The 20,726-nt window shown below is 41.6% G+C and overlaps 1 protein-coding gene across 2 annotated transcripts; it reads left to right on the forward strand.

Moving 5' to 3' along the window:
• Positions 1-3,847: 3,847 nt before the first annotated feature.
• nptxrb (neuronal pentraxin receptor b) lies at positions 3,848-17,202 on the forward strand. 2 transcript variants are annotated; one of them, XM_028018807.1, is made up of 6 exons: positions 3,848-4,327; positions 4,517-5,253; positions 9,112-9,511; positions 12,000-12,241; positions 13,178-13,357; positions 15,490-17,202. In XM_028018807.1, the coding sequence occupies exons 2-6, from the start codon at positions 4,522-4,524 to the stop codon at positions 15,733-15,735; spliced, it is 1,800 nt and encodes a 599-aa protein (XP_027874608.1). In that variant the 5' UTR covers positions 3,848-4,327; positions 4,517-4,521; the 3' UTR covers positions 15,736-17,202. The 2 variants fall into 2 exon arrangements, with proteins under 2 accessions (XP_027874608.1, XP_027874609.1); XM_028018808.1 differs by lacking the exon at positions 3,848-4,327 and having other exon boundaries at positions 4,339-5,253.
• The last annotated feature ends 3,524 nt before the right edge of the window (positions 17,203-20,726 follow it).

The following is a 20,726-nucleotide window of genomic DNA, read 5'->3' on the forward strand; positions in this document are numbered from 1 at the left end:
TAGATCATAAGAATTTATTCTAAACACACAACTTTGTTATTAATGTGGCAGTAGAAGGGAACCTGATTAGCGGTTTTCTTTTTTTCTTTGCCTTAAAGGGCCGGTATTATGTGTTTTCCAGCCACATAAGTGTCATTTTACAGAACAATCAGGGAACTCCTACCTTCAGTTGTTATAAAAATTCAGTGTATATCAAATGTGACTTTAAAAAAATGGCTTCGTTATGTAACACCTTGAAATTGTGCCTCTGTCTCTTTAAAAACTCTTTTTCTAAAACTGCCTTCAGAAGATCTCCGTCCTGAGAGGCGGAGCTGGGTCCACCCAGGCGTTTTGCACAGCTGGTTGCCACGGGAGATTACATTTCTCAGCAATAACACTGATTATTTTTTTACTTTATTTTGTTTATTGATTTATTTTGAAGAAGAAGAATTACTTTATTCATCCCAGCAGGGAAATTATTTTGCAGATTAACACACACACGACGGGAGCTGCGTCTGCAGGCAGACAGCTGAGCCGGCGCCATTTTTGCCCATTCTTTGTACAAAAGGGAACGCGCTTGGTCAGTTTTAGAGCTTATGTTACATCAGTGTCAGTTGGTTATAGGTCTGGACTTAAACTAGGCCATTGGAGCACATAAAGAAGCCTTAATCTAAACTATTTCACTGCAGTTCAGACTGTATATGCGATGGAAAACCGGGTAAAATAAGTATTCAGGGTTTCAGTATTTTTCTCCGTAGATATGTTTTGTAAAATCGCTATTGACAAGAAGTTCAAAAACTGTTGGTGATAACTCAAGAATTACACATAATGCAATGCAAATTAGAGCGCAAATGAAGAGATGAGTAAAAAAAAAGAAACAAAACACATATAATAAGTATTGAACACACAATACTTTGTTGAACACTTTCTTGTTTAACGCCAGTCTCCTGTATGGAGAAACTAGTCAGATGCATTGTACAGACTTTCACTCAAACTGTCTTCAGATGTTGAAGGTTCTTTGGGCTCTTTATATTCATTCTGGTTCTTAACTTCCTTTTAAAAATCCAGCTGCATACAAATCAAGTGACTGATTGGGCCGTTCTCATAGTTTTGCATCTTTTCTCTAAAACCAATGAAGAATCTCCTTGACTGTCAGTTTGACAACTGTCTTGTGTGGAAACCAACACACGTGTTTATTTTATTTATTTGGATTCTTATCAAGAATGTTCCATTACATTTCAGAATTAATTATTTCTTCAACTGTGTGAAGTCTACAGCCCAAACAACGATGTTCCCATCTGCAGACCTCACTTTTTATCAGAGTGTTTTTGGGGACATATGTGGATTCAAAACCATCCTTCCTCCAAACATGTGCAGTGAAATCAAAGATTTAATTCTCTAGTGACCAGACTATAATCTCCCAGTATTATAGTGTAACAAATCTGGAGCAGCATCTTTAAATCATGCTCTAGTAAGCTTTGTTTCTTCAGCAGTGGAGTCTTGCGTAATGCTTGTCCATAAAGACCATTTCTGTTTAGTTTATGTACTTTTTTTTTGCAGGTCTTTCTCAAGCTTTCTACAAGTTATTACTGTTTCTTAACACTAACAGTATAATTTTTTTTTGTAAAGTTCTCTGTGCTTTTAGTAGTCATATCATTTTGATGTGCTGCATGGATGCTTTCTAAATATTGACAGATTTCAACAACAACAAATATGCTGTGTTATTCCAGCTATTTAGACATAACTTTATTTAAGATGAGTTTGTTTTGATGTCATTGTATATGTGGATTACTTGGCTTGTTACCAACATCTGGTTACATTTCATGTAAAAATAATAAAAATGATAGAAAAACATGCCTACATTTTTATTATAGTCATGGTTATTTTATCCATAGTATAAGCAGAGATTATTAAAGTTAAACACCCAAATCCTCCACAGGGTGTCGCTGTTACACTGTTTTAGGGTTGCGGGATTCTGTGTGTGTGTGTGTGTGTGTGTGTGTGTGTGTGTTTTCAGAAGGACTGAGGCTTGGAGGGACATTAAGGGCATCCTGGGTTTTCATCTCTGTGTTTTGATGCTGCGATGAATAGTTCAAACAACTCCTGCCACCGTCTCTCTACTTTGCTGGTAGAGAGACGCCGTTGAAACATACCAGGTGTCACCTTTAGCTGTTTTCATTTGGATTTTTTGTCAGTGTTCAGTCAGACCCAGATGGAACCAAATTAGACGTCTCAGTTTAGTAAAAGGCACCCTGAGTGACGAGGTGTGTGTGTGTGTGTGTATGTGTATTGGGTTGGTTGTGTAAGTTTCTGTATTCTGAATTAGCAACTTAATTCTTCTGATGTTTGTCTCATCAGAAAACAGTATTATAAGGTTTTGTAAAACTTTATATTACTGGGTGACTCATATTTAAATGACAGGTTTTTGACTTTTTTTCTACATTGCTTTATTTTTCAGATATTTCGTTTTTCCAATCAAGATGGTCTGTAAATAAAAAGCTATTGTGTATAAACCTAACCCCTAACCCTCACCCCACGACACTTCGCCACGCCCCCTTGGGGGGGGCACGCCCCACTATTTGAGAAGTACTGGTCTAAAGCTTACAGTAACTCGTAGCCCTTCTTGTCATATTGCAAAAATACTTCTAGGAGGATAAAACATAGTAAAAACTGTTTGAGTTTGTGAAATTGGTATTATTATTTCCATATTCCTCTTTCCCCCAAAACAATTTGTGTGTTTGTGACCCAGTTTTGCATTAATTACATATTAGGCTTGTGTCACATCTGTGAATGCACAGACATGTGACTTGGCATGGATGTCGGCTTATGAAATGGCATGTGTGCATGAGGGCTTAAGGATGGGGTTCAACTGCAAGTGAACTGAATAGGAATACAGATTATTTTGAGTTTTTGTCTTTGGTGCCTTTCAAAAGATTTTGTGACGCCGACCCTCAGGGCCGGCCCAAAGAATAAGCTGCTTAGACATCGTTGCATGTTTCTCCTCAACTTTAATGCCAGGTCTATGCAGAACGGTGTCGGGTAATGAAGAATGAATAGAGAGTTCAAAAATAAATATATTATATATACAGTATATATATATATATACGTATATATATATATGTATTGTATAATATGTCCACTAAACATGAGTTAACATTTAGGTATGTACAACTGTCAACAGCACTTCTAAAGTTACAAAACTAATTTTAATGTGAACATATCTGTGTAAATATCAACCTGACAGAACATTTAAACATTGACAGTTTTATTTCAGTCTGTACTGCTAAAGGCTTGTTATGTCCTCCCCTTGTGTTGTGTGATCATGTCGTCTTACTTGGTTCTCATATCATAAAATATTCCTTTTTTTTTGTTGAGCCATGTCGTCTTGGTTTGTGGCTCTGGCTTTCCGTTTAGCTCTGTCATCTTCCATCTCCCAGGATTGTATTATAATAATGTTTCTTTTGAATTATTTTCAACTACTTAACACTAAACTGAACACAATATATCCACAAAATGAACAAAGTTGTTTGAGTTTTGTAGAAAATAAATCTGTAAATCACTGAGGGTTTTCCATTTTCTCGGTATGAAAAATATTCAGTCTGTTGTCAGAAGCTACTGCAGGATATGGGACACTTTATGCGGTTTAATGAACTGTACTTCATTAAGGTTTTACTTTTAAATAAAAGTAAAGCCTGCTGTTTAACAAGTTAATTTTGATTAATTAATTACACAGACTTTAATGAATTGAACATTTTCTTTTTATCTTTTTTTTTTTTATATTCCGGAGTAACACTTTGGACACCTCGGGAGCCCCATATTATAGACGACATGTCACTGTTGATGCGGTGAGTGGTTTACGTCCCTCCAAATTAAATTCTGCTTAGGGCTTCAAACAACCTCAGTTCGGCTGACTAAGTAAAAAAAAAATGTTTTCTTTCCAAAACTAAAACAACCAACTCAGATGAACATTACATTCCGCGTCCACAGCTATAGCGTTTTGCTGTTTTTCTTCCAGCGCCCTTTCAGTAACAGAGATGCACGCGGCGAGGCGCGCGCACGCGCTCTCACACGCTCGCGCGCCCACAGATCCATCACGGCCTTGTTTGCTTCGCTCAGCTTCTGCTGGAAGCTCACCTCTACTCTCACCAGTCACGCTCCTCCTCCTCCTCCTCCTCCTCCAGCAGCCGTCCTCATGGCAACGCACGCACGGAGGAGAGAGCAGCTTAGCAACGCAGAGACGGAGAGCATCCCCGCAGGTCGAGACAGCGCGGTGCCGTCGATATCACACTCAAGAGGGAGGAACGAAAGTCAGGACGCCACAGCGCTTCTGGAATCAGCTGAAGTCGACGTAAGCGTCACGTTTTCTCCTGATAAAAATAACAACACCTCTCGTTTTCGTTAACACTTATTGGATTTTGTCGCGATTGTAAGGCTCTTTACGTGTAAAGCGCGTGTCCTCCTTGCTCGTTGCGGTGCGGAGTGATGCTGCATGTTTGTGAAGGCGATTGATCCGGTTTGTTTTCCTCGACTCTCACAGGCGTGATGAAGTTCGTGGTGGTGCTGGTGGGAGCGGGCTCTCTCGCCTTCCTCGGCGCGGTCATCTGCATCATCGCCAGCGTCTATCCCCGAAAGCGCGGCGTGACCGCCGGCGATAACGGCACCATGACCTCGGAGGCGCTGATCCAGCCTCTGGAGTCCGGGTCGGTGGCTCACGCCGGGCCGCTGGGAGCTCTGCACGGCCCGGGCTCTTACGAAGTGGACAACGGGCTGGGCGGCATCGACCTGGAGGTCCCCACGCTGAACGAGCTGAATCTGGGGAAGGAGACGGCAGGCGGGTCGGCGAAGCAGCACAGCTTCAGTCGGCTGATTTGTACTCCTCTGCCTGTTGGGGAGTGCAAGACCAAAGATCTGAGGCAGAAACGGGAGCAGAAGCAGCAGCAGGCGGATGAGCCTCCGTACGGGAACGGCGGAGACGAAGACCTCCGGACGACCGCGGAGAACCTCCGGCAGATGGTCTTACAGCAGAACGACCAAATCCTCATGGACCAGCGGACCATCCGAGAGCTGACGGGAAAGCTGAGTGAGTGTGAGAGTGGCCTGGAGGACGAGAGGACCACGCCGGCGCGGAGCGTCGGGGTGTGGAGCGGGAACCGCCGCGTCATGGCCGGGGACGACGTGAGCTCTACCTCGGCGGCGCAGCTGCAGACGGCCCGGGCGGTGGAGGAGCTGGCCAGGGCCATTATGGACCTGAAGGACCGGATCGAAAAGCTAGAGGTATGTAGGCCTACGTTGGAGGGCGTGGGGAGGGAGGGACATAAAAATGCCAAAATACATTTTTTTTTAAAGTTGGCTAAACGTTCTTGTTGCCTTTCATAAAATATGTGACTTTGAAAGAAGAACAAGAAGATGCGTCTCTAAAGTTCTGGAAAGGGCAGAAAAATGGGGGACAGTAATTACCCTGGAGTGACACTCTAAAGCCAAGTCATGATATAATTTTTATCATGGAAAATCAAAACTTTACACAACCCAAATCTTTTGATTTCAGTAATTAGGTGATTGGGACTAATGGTATCCATAATTTTTGAAAGAAAGTCCTTTTTATTATTTTTCTTCCCCAATTCTTGGTTTTATCCAAGCCATTTCCAAAGACATATGTTTTTTATAATAACCTGTCACATATTTTACCTAGTGTTTCCCGTAATCATTAATTACAAAAATTGTAATCATCAAACCTTCAATCTAGTTTCGAAACACAAAAGGGGAATTTTTTTAACGCTTTTGAGGCCGTTTCACCTCCTTATAGTTAAGCATAAAACTCAGTGAAGCCTCGACTTGATTATTCTACACTGGTTACTAATTCTTTAGCTAAAGTAGTTTTTAAAATGTCCCGTTTTGTTCTTGTCATTAGAGCTGAATGTATAGTTGTGTTCATAGGCGTAAATCCCGGGATGGGATGGGAGGGGAGGGGGGGACTTGGAAAAGTCTAGACCCCCCCCCCCTCCCCCCTCGCGAAAAAAGAAATTGAAGAAACGTTTGCATTTAAATAAAATCAACATGAAAAGGCAAAAAAAACGAAATAAATCTGCCATTTATCTCAGAAAAAAATAAGAATAAATTTTTAGGTCCCCCCCTACCAGTATTAGAACAATGGTTCAGTCCAAAGTGTGGGCGGAGCAACAGCTGCTGAACGGCACAGGCTGTCAGAGTGAGTAGCTAACTGTTAGCTGTGGCTCTGCATCACAAGTAAAAACCCCTCCAGTAAGTAAATACTTACAGCAAAAGACACGTAAACATTTTATTGACTTTCACTGCTCAGTGGGAAGAAACACATTAACAATAAAAATCAGACTGCAGTTTGTTATTTCGGTACTTTGAATCTTGACAAGCTGCCTCATTAGCAAAACTGCTACACTGCTTTCATAGACCTGAGCTTTTTTGTCAAAGGTAGCAAAAAACATCTCATTCATATTTAGCTCTTTAACTTTTGATTAATTAGAAGAGTTTGAAACGGGAGGGAGCAAGTGGACCCGGCTCTGTGCGTGGGAGCCGAGAACAGATAGAAATTGACAAAAAGTGATGCCTTTATTTCTCACTGTCTTCAACGTAGAGCCTTTAAAACCACAAAATAAAATCTGAATATTTTTCTATATAAACTCTCGTGCTTTAAGTGCTACCTTTAAGTTATGATACTCCCCAGATATTAATTTCTATCTCCGTCACCCAGGACATGACGAAACTAAAAAAGGCTTTAAAATAAAGCAACTTAAGTTATAATTTAAATAGGCCATAACCTTTATTGGGAGCCATCACAATAAGTCAATGTTAATGAGGAATTTTATTAAGAGCAGTTACTCGTTAAAGCTTTTGTATTTAGAACCTTACATTTTTGTAAAGGTGTAGCAGAGATTAGATCAGTCAGACTGAGCAAAACTCGTATCTAAGCAACATTTGAATTTTAGTTTTACTTCTCTGCAGGCTGCTTACTGAGAAAAAAAAACCCATTTGATGTGCATCACTAGTCATTTTTGGTCCTGCAGCTTGAATGTGGTTTATAAACTTTTCAATGGAACCTCGCCGACCCCCCTCAAAATTGCTCTTAAGAAATGTTCCTGTTTATGGTCCCCACCAATGATGAGATGGGATTTACGCCCTTGGTTGTGTTTTTAACATTCACAGCAAATTTTAAAGTCGGTTCATTATTCAAAGACAGTTTAATGTCTGTACGCCGCATGGAGTCAAGCGCCCCCTGCTGGCCTGGAGGTCCGAAGTAGCATCCTAGTTTGCTTATGCATTGGGCAGCTGCTGGAAAATGAGGCTAATATATTTTGAGCGAGAGAAATAACTGAATCATCTCACAGGCTGCCTGTCCGTCTTTATTCCTCCCCCTCCGCTCTACAAACCAACTCGTCTTGACACAAATGTCCATCATGCCTTGCTCCCGCTCCCACAGACTCGGGGGAAATCTTTCCACGTAAGCCGGCTCTCACATCCCAGCGCGCCCCACCTCCCATTATGTCGGCCGCCTGCTCAGCATCCAACACTCGGACGTTGTCGTAAATAAAACATGAAGCTGGCCGGACGGGAAGAAGGCTGCTGGAGATGGTTCGGGGTTTAGAGACCGAAGGCGTGTGCGTGCGTGTTCTGAGATTGAGAAACAGAAGACGTTTATCCACACACACGCACGCATGTTTTGTTTTCCCACCTTCACGTCGACTTCCGTTCATTTCTGAAGCCTGGCCCTAACGCTAAACCCAAAATAAACTCGCATCAAAACTTTGCTGTCGACGTCACCCAACCCAAAAACTGCAGCTCTTCTTATCGCGTCGGACCTCATAAATCCATACAACGTTGGGGAAAAATGGGCCTTGCAAGGTGGAGAAAGTCTTAAGCACACACTCGTACACACACAGAAGCCCTGCTGCATCGCCTGCCAGCCCTCGGTGAGCGCAGTCACAAGGTTGTCTCCATCAGTGTGAATTTATGTCCTTGATGTGGAGATACACCGCCTCAGCAACTCTCTTGATATTACACATCGCCCTCGCAAACGTCTCATCCACTCCTGCGGATTTGCCTCTGTTTACATCAACCTCGCAGACACGTTATTTATTATTTTCTGCAGCTTATGCTCTGCATCTTATTAACGGCTTGAGTGATTATCAGTACGGCAGCAGCTCATTTTAAAATACTTACTTTGCAAAAAAAATAAAAAATAGCAGCTTTAGAAAGTGTGTTTCCCCCCCCCTCATATCCAGAAATTGTAGACAACCACTGACCAATAAAATGAGTTTAGAACATTGTTATGTGTAAGATTTAATCTTAAGAAAGGCTTGACACAATGAGGTTTAATCCAAAATCTGTCATTATAAGGTCATGGATCAAACCAAACAAATGGCTTGATGGAAATGAAATCCTATAACATCAAATGAAGAGCCCATAAAAAACTTAGTTCCACTCCAGATACAGTTTCTGAGAAATAAAGATTTAAAAACTTTAAAGGCTGTTCAAATCGAACAACCGGGGATCAGATTTAACGTTTTAAATAAGAGCAAAGATGCTGGAGGGTTTCCATATGTTGAGCCACTCGGTTAAGTCAAAAGTTAATATCAGTTTATTTGTAAGGTTTGTAATTTTCATATCATCTGTTGTCCAGGTTTATTATGTCATCCATACATGCAAATGTCTTACGGAGCTAAATTGGGGCCATGATGTTTGTTCAAAAGAAAAACCATTTGTACCTGAAAAAATAACCGAAACCGGAAAAAACATGTTTGAAATTGAAAAGAAGATTTGAAACTGAAAAAAAAATATATTCAAAACTACTTTTCATATTCAGGGTTTTTTTTCAGCTTCAAATTTTTTTTCCAGTTTCAAATTTTTTCTCTTTTGAACAAACTTTATGGCCCCAATTTAGTGCCATAGATTCTTCCAACTTTTCTGTTTGGCCTTGCATAAAGGTCATCAAGGCTTTTACCAGCTGAAACTGCTGGTAAAAGCCTTGTCTTTGTTTCTACATAATATATGCCTTTTAGTACAACTGTTGTTTTCCCTTCTTTTTTGTTAACTTCTGTACATGTCTGACCTTTTGCTTTTCCGCACTGCTAAAGAATAATATCTTTCCCCTTCACTCTACAGGCGGAGATAGGTCCCGGAGCCCTGAACCTCACAGATTCGTCGGTCGTCGGTAGCAGCAGCAGCGGTAGCAACGGCGGCGGCAACACCCAGACCGGGGACACTGGCAGGACTCCATCTTCGTCGGCCGGCGGTTCTCCGTCCCCAGCAGCGCGGGGTGCCCCAGGGAGCCGTGGTCCTGCTTCCCCGCACTCCCACGGCTCCCGGCCGACCTCTTCCAAAGGTTCCCCCGGCCGGGGCAAGAGCGTCTGGAGGGTGGAGGACCTCGAAGGGGAACTGGAGAGGAAGATAAAACTGCTGAAGAAGGAGCGCCAGGGCATGAGGAAGGAGACGCAAGATCAGCACGAGAAGATCGACAAGGGCATCGACTCCATCAACCACCGCATCATGGAGCTGGAGCACAGTGAGTGTCTGTGGGAGTAAACCGATACCTGCGAGGAAGCGGATAACCGCATCCGCGCGCTCTGACATGAAAGCACCAAGTGCGGCGCCCGAAATGAAAGTTTAACGAGCGCCGCGGGTGAACTGGGTCATCACAGCAGTGGAAAACACACTGTGTGGATGAAAATAAGATGGCTAATGAGGGCTGAGGGTTGGGAAATGTCAAGCAGGGAATAATACAGCTATAAATAGAGTTCATTAAGTTTGGATTTAATTTCGTCACTTAAACCTCTGTTTCGTCAAGTCTCAAGGCAGAAAACCACTGGAAAACCGAAAAATGATAAATAGGTACATTTCAAACAAAAATCTAGGAATTTAAAGGATAAAGAGAGAGATTAGCAATGGCAGGAAGCTTCAAGAACACTTACCTAATCCCCGACAAGGTGCAATAGCCATGGGTCCTCATTCATCCTTTATCTCGTCATAAACACAATTTCCAGCGCACAATGCTATTTTATTCTCCATTTAGACCCATAAACCACAGACATTTTCTAAATTTCACCCTCAAACGGGAGGGGGCTATTTTTTGTGAATTGAGCAGATTCTGCCCGGAGTTTCAACCGACCCCCAGACCCAAAACAACCTAATTAATTGAAACGTGCGTCCTCAACAATGCTTTGGCCAATACTCTTGTCTACCATTTTACTTGTCTCCTAAACAATATGACTAAGTGAATGTCCCCCTACATATGGTCACAAATTTAGACCCCATCTGAAGGGGTCCTCGTCTCAGAAAACCCAAAAACCGGGTCGGACGAGCCCCCAAGTTGTTGGAGTTCATTCATTTTGTCTCTGTGCTCCAGCGGGTCTGTTAACCAGTTTCAGGAACCGACCAGAAATTAAATTACCTTGAGAAATAATCTGGTAATATATAAAAACAGACTTTAATACCAAAAAATGATCATGTTACAAGCCATACATGTCATACAAATGGAACAGATACAGAGTTACATTCACCGTCCAGCGCTGCGGCCACAGTTAGCTCAGCTTATGGATGAAACCAAGTGAGCAAAAGACTGTAGCGCGAGTTTAGCTTTTTATTCTCCTAGTCTTTAGTCTAATCAGTTTCAGTCTGTTTAAGTGTGACTGCCAGCAGTCACACTTAAACATGGTTATGTAAGCTGCGTGTAAGCAGTTAAACGAGGTTAACAGAGACGGAGGAAAAAACCGAACCTACAACAAAATCAAAGTTTGTCATTTACACAGTTACCCAAACACAGTTTCCCACTAAACCTGGGCTGCTTAAGGTAGAGCAAGGCTTCTCAAGTTTATAGTTTGAAAAGTCTAACATGTTTTCATCACACCGTTGCTAAGATACAAGGCCTGATCAGTGACCCAAGTTTTCACTAGAAGTAAAAGAGGACGTCGTCACCCTGTCTTTTCTTACAAGAGAGAAATTTTCAGCTCTTTGGAAAAGTGGTGTAAATAAATCGGTTGTTCTGGTGTAGAAACAAAAGTAGGGCAACCAATCACTCTTATCGATGATGTATCAATGCTTTGCTGCTACAGCTGATAAACTACCGCGAAGTTGAGCAGTTAGCTGGAGGTTAGCTACCGCAGCAGACAGCCCAACTAATTAGCCACCTAATGTGTGTGTTACTCTATGAGGAGCAGATTGGTAAACAGCTGCAATGTGCACAAAACGGTCTTACGCACTACCATTCAAATTGGCAGATGTTTATTCTGGATTTTTTTTTCTTAGGTTTATTTATGAAAATAACAATAAATAAATGACAAATAAAATTATAACAGCAATAATAAAATTGTAAATTATTAGTATTATTTTAAAAATAATTTTAGCTTGAATTGAGTCCATCAAGATTACCAATTGTAGTTAATTGGCTCTATTAAATAAACTCAGCTGAAGTTGAGGAAGGACAGAAAGAAGGAAGGGTACAAGGAAGGAAAGGATGTACGACATAAACAAAGGAAGGAAGGACTGGAACAACAAAGAGGAAAGATGGACTGAATGGAAGAATGAAGGACAGAAAAAAAGGAAGAAGGATGGAAGGACAGAAACATTCAGGAGTCAAAAAAGAAAGAGCGTAAAGAAATAATGACACAAGGAATGAAGGAATGGAAGAAAGAACACAACATTTAAAGTAATGGAGCATGGAGTAAAGCCTGGAAATACAAATATTTTTTTTCCATTCTCTTATTTTCATTTTCCACATTGATCCAGTCCTATAAAAAAAATGCCGAAATGAAACCTTGTACTTTCCCAAACTTTCTAAGACTGGATAAGAAGAGAAAAATGCCTTAATGGTACTTTGATATTTTGAATAAATTTAAATAACAAAAGTTTCTGCAATGAGAGTAAATAAACTATTACGGGAAATTACTGAAATAAATAGGTTTGTCACTGAAGTAAACACCTGTCAGCCCCTCTTTCTCATTGCGTCTTGCTCTCTGACGACCTCTCTTCATTTCCCTTGCTCTGTGTCTCCAAAGCACTGACAGAGCCTTCGTTTCCCGACGGCTTCGTCCTCTCCTTCCCCATGCGGACCAGCTACATGCACGGCCTGGTGAGGAGAGAGATAACCGAGATGTACGCCTTCACTGCCTGTGTGTGGCTCAAGCCCAAAGAGGGGGGCATCGGGACCCCTTTCTCGTACTCCGTGCCCGGGCAGCCCAACGAGCTGGTCCTGCTGCAGGGAGTCCACAATCCTGTGGAGCTGCTCATAAATGACAAGGTAGAGAGAGCTTTTCTCACCCCTATCAGTCGTTAAATGTTGCTGAACCCTCAGGGATGCAGCGATCCACTTTCTCCGATACCGATGCCGATATCTGAGGTTTAGTCTCAACCGATACCGATCCGACAGGGCTGGAAATTACACGCTACGGAAGAATTTTGCTGAAGTTGAGCAAAGAAAAAGTTGAAGGTAAAAGGTGTCCTAGAGGTTTCTTTGAGCTAAAGCTAAATAACGATGGACCTCGCAGCCATGGGGGTTTTAACACCCACGCCTTCCACGGTGAGACGTTTAAACACTTTTCATGCAGTTTAGCTAAAAAAAAAAAGCTGCGTTTCTGCGTCGTCGTCTTCGTGCCACCAAACTGAGTGTGCGCTGAAACCGATGTGAGCGCGTAAGTCTTTGTAAGCAAACAATAACTTGTGCTGTCGCGCGTTTTATGTTTCAACATTCGGTCGCTAAATTTGCGACGTCGGACTCGTTGCGCTCCTCTCTTGACGTTCCTGCTTCTCATGTATGGAACACCAAGAGTGCCAAAAAGTTGTGCGATTTTTTTTTTTTTTAATGTTTCTGTTGTATGAAAAGTACTTTGTTAACATGCAAGCAACTGCGTTCGCAACCGAGAGCGTAGATAAAAAAACCTCACCACCAGCGATAAACAGACGGATCGTTTTCATCCAATCAGAAAGACAAAATAATACTTGAACTCTGCAGCCTTATAATGTGCAGATAATCATGTACGCTTACTTTGTGCATTTCATCACCTCTACATTTGTTAAGTTACTACATGATGTGATAGCCATATGATAGCTACCTGCCTCACTTTGATTAAAGTAGAAGAAAATGTCAACAAAGACAACTGTTACTGTTCACAGCTGCAGGAGGTGAAACAAACGTTATTCACCACCATCATGTTTTTTTCTTCTTTTTTACCTTTAGGTGGCACAGCTTCCTCTGTCCCTACCCCAGAACGAGTGGCAGCACATCTGCGTCAGCTGGACCCTGCGAGACGGGGTGTGGAAGGCCTACCAGGGGGGCAAGATGAAGGGCAGAGGAGAGGGACTGGCTGCCTGGCATCCCATCAAGCCTGGAGGAGTCCTCATACTGGGACAGGAGCAGGTGGGCTGGACAGATGGATGGAGAAAATGTTGGAGAATAGGCCATTTTTGTGGAAATGATGTTTTTGTAATGAATGAATGAATAACAGCTACAGACACAGGGTGTCAGCGTGTCCTCAGAAACGTCTTACATTCACGTATTGAAAATTAAGGCTGCAAGATGTCTTGAATGCGTTTTTAAAAAGTGTAAGTTGGCCTTAGAAATGTTCATCATAATTCTTAAATGTTGTTGTGGCGGGACTTTTAAAGCTGCAGTATGTGACGTTCGTAGAAAAAATGATCTGTCTCGTAACAAACTGTCACGACATGGCGAGAGTCTAAACAAATATGCATCTTTGTAAAAGTGACACACTGCAGCATTAATCTGCTACATTCTATGTTTTTTTTTTTTCCTGTCAGGCAAAAGTTTGAATGCCACAGAAATCTTTAACTGAAAAAACCAACAGGTAGACTATTAGGTGGTTTAGGCCACCTCGTGTTTAGTAGTGGCTGCTAATATGCCCTCGCTAGCTAGCTAGCTACCTTTTTTTATGTATGTCATGAGGTAGCGTAAATTTGATGCCGGTTGGCCGGACAACGTTCGTCTTAATCATTGGCTCACTTCTGTTGCCCATCCACACGAGGCTGGGCGCAATCTGTGCAAAAAACCCTTTTTCACTATGTGGGTTAATGTGGCTGTAGAGAGAATCACAAAACATGCTGTTTTCTAATGTAAATTTCTGTCACTTTAAGACCATCAAACGTCCACAGAAACCCTGTAGACAGGACGTCTGATCAGCAGATGAGTAGCCGGTGCCTCATGAACTTCAGCGGTGCGGATCCGTACAGCTGGCTGCCACCCTCCTTCATTAGTCAGTCAGCTACGTTACGTAACCAGGATCAAATCTTGTGTTATCCCTCAAAGAAAAAAAACCCAACGCTCATTCTGCATCACATCGTCCTTTCGTTGTACATGTAAAGCACACAGCAGGGCTTCCAATTCAATAAAGCGATGCGCCAATGCTAAACAAGTTGATTTGATGGGTAGGTTTTTGATGGCACTAGCACTTTATTAATCTCTGCTGTAAACAGCTGATGGATTGTTGTTGTGTGGATGTGTTGACTAGATTTTATTGGAACCCCCCAGCCCACAACCACAAGAGGCAGCCCTGGAGTAGAATAAAGATTTTTAATCTTATTTTTGTAGAATCATCATAAATCAGTGCTTCTGAGCGAGGCTTGGGATTTTGATCCCTTTTCATTACGGTTTAACCGGGTCAGAGGACACAGTAGTAGACCGGTTTCCTGACAGACTTACAGTAGGTCAGTGTAAGCGTGAGTTGATGACGATGATAAAAAAGGATTAAAACACAGTTTGGTATAACTCCGATGATCGTCTTTTAACCTCTCTTCCTTGACGGTCACAGTTTTTTGTTATTCAGACAAAATGTAAATCCTGCATAAAGGAGTATAAAAAAGCAGCTCATAATTATTTTTCTTAAGATCCGAAGTAAATAAAGGGTCTGATACCAATACCGATACCAGTATCAGTATCAGTGCTCTTTATTATTTAGGTCTGATGTATCATCAAGCTTTTGACATTTAGGTGTTTTTGTAGGCTTTCCTTTTAATTATTTTGTTAAAGCCTTAGACGGAATTTGGAAAAAGTTTATAGGTGCCTATAAAATACGTTATTAACATATCAGCATGACAAACAGAAAAGTGGAACAAGTTTATGTGCATTTATTCCCAAATAAATGCAAAAAAAATTATAATATGAGAGCAAATCAAAACAATTTTGTTTTCGAGTTAAGGTTGAGAAACTGCGATATTAAAATGAAATACATATTTCAACAGGGAATCTGAAACTAAAGCATCAAGCTGATATTGATCCGATACTGATATCAATATTTTGGATATTTTGGATCAATTCACCCACTTCTACTGTATATAAGAGTCGCAGACAAATGAGATACATTTCCGTCATTTCCTACATTTTTTATGCTTTTCTAGCATAACTGCTTATAAGTTTGTGCTGCTAAAAGTTCAGTGGATGAATATATTTGGCAAAGAACTGCTTAAGATGAAATAAGCAAACATTCAACTGGCATTCAGCCATTTGTTGGTCACAATCGTTTGTTTTTTCTACCCCAGGACACGCTAGGCGGGCGTTTCGACGCCTCCCAGGCTCTGGTTGGGGAGCTGTCCCAGTTCAACCTGTGGGACCGGGTGCTGAAGCCCGCCGAAGTGGCCGCTCTCGCCGACTGCAGTTCCTCGGCGCTGGGCAACATCGCCCCCTGGACCGATCAGGACATAGACGTCTACAATGGCGCCACCAAGGAGTCTCTGGACCCGTGCCACGCCGCCCAGAGATCCAGCCCGTCTGGCCCCAAGCAGTGAACGCTTCACAGTGAGGGGGGGGGGGGGGGGGGGACCAGCCAAACACGGCTCTGTTTGGCGGTCTATGTAGGAGTCCAATCTGATGTTTAAAGGTGTACCAAACCGGAGTTTAGAGTATATTTTGCTTCGAGGCGGGCGGGGAAACTTCCTGGTCAACTGAACGGTTTGTGCTACAGAGCTGTAAAGAGTGATGTGTTCGTTTTGTTCTTTGTGTTGGTGTACACGCACATGTGTTTACTTCTGCAGCGAGACACAGCGCCTTCAGTCACAGAATCGCTTGCAAAGGCAGCACAGTGGATCAGCTTCTGGCTTTTACAGTTGCAATGAGGACGTTTCTTATAGCAAAGCTGCGTTTCCATTGACCATAAGAGTGCGCAAAATGGAATTCGCCTAATGGAAACTAGAGGCAATTTCGCTGAAACTTACGTTTTCCAGTAAAAAACGTTTTGCGATAGGATGAGTGGCAACATTTCGCAATACTACAGCAGGAACACTGTAGGTGGTAGGAGGACGAATACTTCATGTCTTTTATTGACTTATTGTGCGAACAAACGTATTCGCGTGATTTCAATGCCGTTGCTTATTTGATGGCAACACAGCAATTGCGAAATTGTGTTTCTTTTCCCAACAATTGGCAGAAAATCGAGACATTTTTGCGCACATTTGCAGTGGAAACGCAGCCGGAGACGCGTCTTGTCATGTAACCTTAGGGGATTGTACAGGCTTTGTGTGGTTATGTTACGTGGGAAGCTGCAGTTATTCCACTTCTAAGGTTTCTCAGGCGGCACAGTGACACCAGGTTCTGTCTCCGCTCGTCACGCTCGTTTAAAACGCTTCAAATGAAACCTGAGACGGCGTTTGTGCTCATTTCTTTTTGACTTTTTCACTAAGATTATAAAATAAAGAGTTGTTTTTTTGTTGCATTTTGTTTTTTATTTTTTAATGTACATGATTCTGTTGAGTAATTGTGATTTTAGATTTTCTATAGCGCACACCACAACTTAGTAAAACGTGTGCAAGTGTGACGTCCTCTTGGTAATGTCGCTCTGTTCCAGTCCGCTCTCCTGCTTCGCCGTCAGAATGCCTCATACTTCACCGTCCCACCGTTCAGGTGGACGAATTAAAATCTGCTGCTGCACAACACATGTATCTCTTCTGACTTCTAAAAATAAACACTTTGCCTCCCTGACTGCGCGTCGGACACAAGGCGGTCGCGGCATGTTTGGTGAAACTGTGATGCTCCCTGAATGTAAAACCAGATGAAATAAGTATGTCTGCATGAGTGTTTCCTGTTTGTAAAAAGAGAATTGAAAAAGACAAATTTGCAAATGAGTCAGATTTTCCCATTAAGAAATATTTCAGTAGGAAATTATAACCTCTCAGAGAAAATGCTTAATGGATTGATTGGACTGATTCTTGAGTTATGAAGAAATCTGTTATATAATTGGCTGTTATGTGGAAGAAGAAGAAAAGAAAAAAAAAACGCCTTTATCTCACTGAAGAAGAAAAAAGAGACAACAAGCAAATAAACAGAAAAGATGCTTTTGAAACGCTGCACCCTTTCGTCCCCTGTTGTGTCTGATTTTCTCAATTTCCCATTTCCACTGACTTCACACTGTAATAGTAAAGTTGCATGTTTATGCATATCTAGCTTTTCCCTTGGAAGTCGAAATCACACATAACCTGACAAAATTAGAACAATCATTTTTCAAATAGTGTTTTCATTTATTCAGAGGGGAAAAAGAAAATCTATTCAAACCAACAGGACCAATTATCCAGTCGACACTATGCAGAAATATGACAGCTCTGCTTTTCCAGCCAAAAAAAGAAAAATCCTCTGTTACGTTTTGTTCTAAATCATCGCCTTCGCTTCTTTTTCTCTTCTTTCTCATCACCTCATTTGCATCATCGGGAACCATTTTTGTGTGGGGCCCCTGTTTCAAACTAAATAGAAATGAAAATGTAAAAACCATCACAAGACCGTTTGCGGACTTGCAGACACAAAAACCGCAATGAGAAAGTGTGATCCAGATCTCCCCACAGGCTTAGACGCGCGAGCAATTGCACTTAGCTGTGGTCAGATTACAACATAAACAACATGTTTACAGCGTGAGAACACGTGTTGCGTCTGTGTGAGATGGTAGCAGCGCTCATTAGAGACAACCCCAGAAAGTCTGTCTGGTCCCGGGAGCAGACAGACGGCGTTACTCATGACTTTAACTGGGACCGCGTTGATTCGTGACTGCTGATCGGCCCACATGTTTCTTGTCCGCTAACAAAGCAGCCTCCCACTGATAACGCACCAGAAAATAATTAGTCTCTCTCGAGATTATCCTTTTGTCCTTCGCAACTAATTGAAATCTTTCAAACGAATACATTAATACTTAAGCCGTGTTTTTCCGATATGAGCCTTCTTCTAGTGTTTGACCTTTTGAGCTCATTTCTTGACATTCTTATAGCTCATTACAGCCTAAGCAGAGGGCCAAGGCTGCAGTATAACTTTTAGAAAAAAATATTTGCATATTTGCTGAAAGTGCCACTATGTCGTGATAATATAGTATGAGTCAGAAAATCTGTGAAAAATTCTAGCTCCTCTGCCTTACCCCCAGTTCTTGCTCTCTGCTATGCTACAGTGCCTTCCCAACGGCTAGCCCATCGTGAATGCTAAGCTAGTTAGCATAGCCATGATGGCTATGAACGGTTTTCCTGTAACAGTAATTTTTTCCCCCCACCATTAGCCCATTGAGCAGAGTACAAGAGGATGATTGACAGCGCTGAGACCCGCCTCCTGGCTCTGATTGGTTGTTTTTTGGTCGGGAGCTGTGCGTTTCCTCAGATGGTAACAGTAGCTCAAGAAGAGGGGGAAGGTGATCAATTTTTTTCATCACAGATTATCTGTCACAACATAGTGTCAGTTTTAACAAGTGTGTGAAAAACATATTTAGCATAAAAGCTACGTGCGTCAGCTTTAAGTGTGAAGTAGAAGCGTCTAATTCAGGAGACAAAAAAACGAGTCAGTCATCAGCCAGTCACTCGGTTAGATAATCAGTCAGTGCAGATTTGATTTTCTTCACAGCCTGGTTGATATTCTTGGCTCCATCTTTCTGTTTATATCGCCTTTGTCACAACTCGCTAGCAGAGTCACATGGGGTCCTCCTCTCTCCCCCCCGGCCCCCAGCAATCTGCTTCCTCTGCTGCTGAATTATGGATGCAGCCCACCTTCATTACCTCTCCGAGGGAGGCGATTCATGACAAAAAAAATAAAAGCTGCTTGTCGCCTCACCCAGCTGAAGGAGCTCAAATATTCATCACTGGGTTTTCTTTCATATCGCCTGCGGCATCTGAAAGGGGCATGAGGAGTTGAAGCTTCCTTCAGATTACGAAGGTAACAGATGGATTTTAGTGCCGCTGAACGCCTCACCTCGCTGCTGTAAAACCTGCTGTAAAGCTACTGTTATAACTATGGAAACGACTTCAGTGAGACACTTCTTACAGCCATCTACCAGTCTCTGACTGTGGCCAGAATCTCTTTAATCTGCTCTTTGACTCGCCCAAGACTGCAGTCCTCAGGCCATCTTTGTTGGGACTTCCTGGTATGTTTTTGAATATTTTTAGTGAGGGGTATCAGAGTAAAGGGGCCTGAATGCAAGTAAATTTTTGTCATAGAGCAATAATCATATTGTCAACCTTTTTTGCCAAAAGGGATTATTGCACAAAAAAAAACACCAAGTAATTTTTTGTTTTTATTTATTTATTTATTGGCAAAAGACGATTTTCGGGGTGCGGGGGGACAGGGGAGGGAAGGAATCACTTTTGGCAACAAAAAAAAAAGACTTAAGGCTGTTTTAGTCCCGCTTTTGAAAGTTCGTGTTGACAGCGCGCGAGCTGTTTATAGTTAACACGTATGAAGCCGTACTCTCAAAATATAAGTCATACCAAGGGCTTATATAGTTGTAACTTTGCAACACAAAGTTACAACTTTGTTTTACAAGCTGGCGGGGACGAGGCGGAGCGGGGGCTAGGGGGCTGATGCACCCACAGTTACTGGAAGGCCTTTTGTTTTTTTAGTTCTAAAAATAAAGCTAAAACTGACATGTGAATGCCAGACAGTCTTATTCAATAAATTAGGATATACGTCCTGATCAGGCTTGTCAGATTAATAGTAACTTTTAAAAATAACCTTTTAGGAGGTGTTAAACCTACTAGGAAATATAAATATGTTAAAATGGAAATAATCTTATTATCTATATAATGTCTTTCACTTGGTGATGGAACTGCTGACAAAGGAACTTTTCAGTCATATTCTAATTTATGGAATCAGCCTGTATTTGCTCAATGCTTACCATTACCTACAGTTGAAAACAGTTTCACAATTCAGTAATATTTTTTTGTTTATCACATAGTTGCCTTTTATTGTCTGATTTTATCAAGTGCTAATAACAAACAACATGAGATTCTGTAACTATCAAAATGTTATTAAACTTTTCAAAAACAGAATAAGTAACTTCTGTGTAAACCAAATGAATCCTTGTCAGTGCAAACTTTGTATTTTTCAACTATGTGATTCTGACTCCACAGCTGTCCCTCAATGGTTGGCAAAATCTTTGCTGACTTACACATAGCAGATGGGATATGATGTGTCTTTAATATAGCAAATAATAAAGATGTAAAACCTTTTTTTGGGTCTGGTTGGAGCAGTTGGTGAGTAAAGTGACCATCGATGTTACTGGATTCTATAAAATGTGGCTTAAAGCTGAGATGCTGATGTTTGGACATGTAAAATATATATTCTCTCTGCATATAAATCTATAGTTTGGTTTCTGTCAGTTCTGTAAAAATACAACAGAGAACAAAACAAATTTCTCTTTTATATTGATCAATAATTTAATTTTACTTAATTGTCGCTGCAGGAGTCCTGGTTTAAAGTGTTACAAACTTTGGCTCCTATATACATTAAGAAATATTTCATCCTATTTGATGATCGATCTGAA

This window comes from Xiphophorus couchianus, chromosome 5, assembly GCF_001444195.1.
Source record: "Xiphophorus couchianus chromosome 5, X_couchianus-1.0, whole genome shotgun sequence".
NCBI lineage: Eukaryota > Metazoa > Chordata > Actinopteri > Cyprinodontiformes > Poeciliidae > Xiphophorus > Xiphophorus couchianus.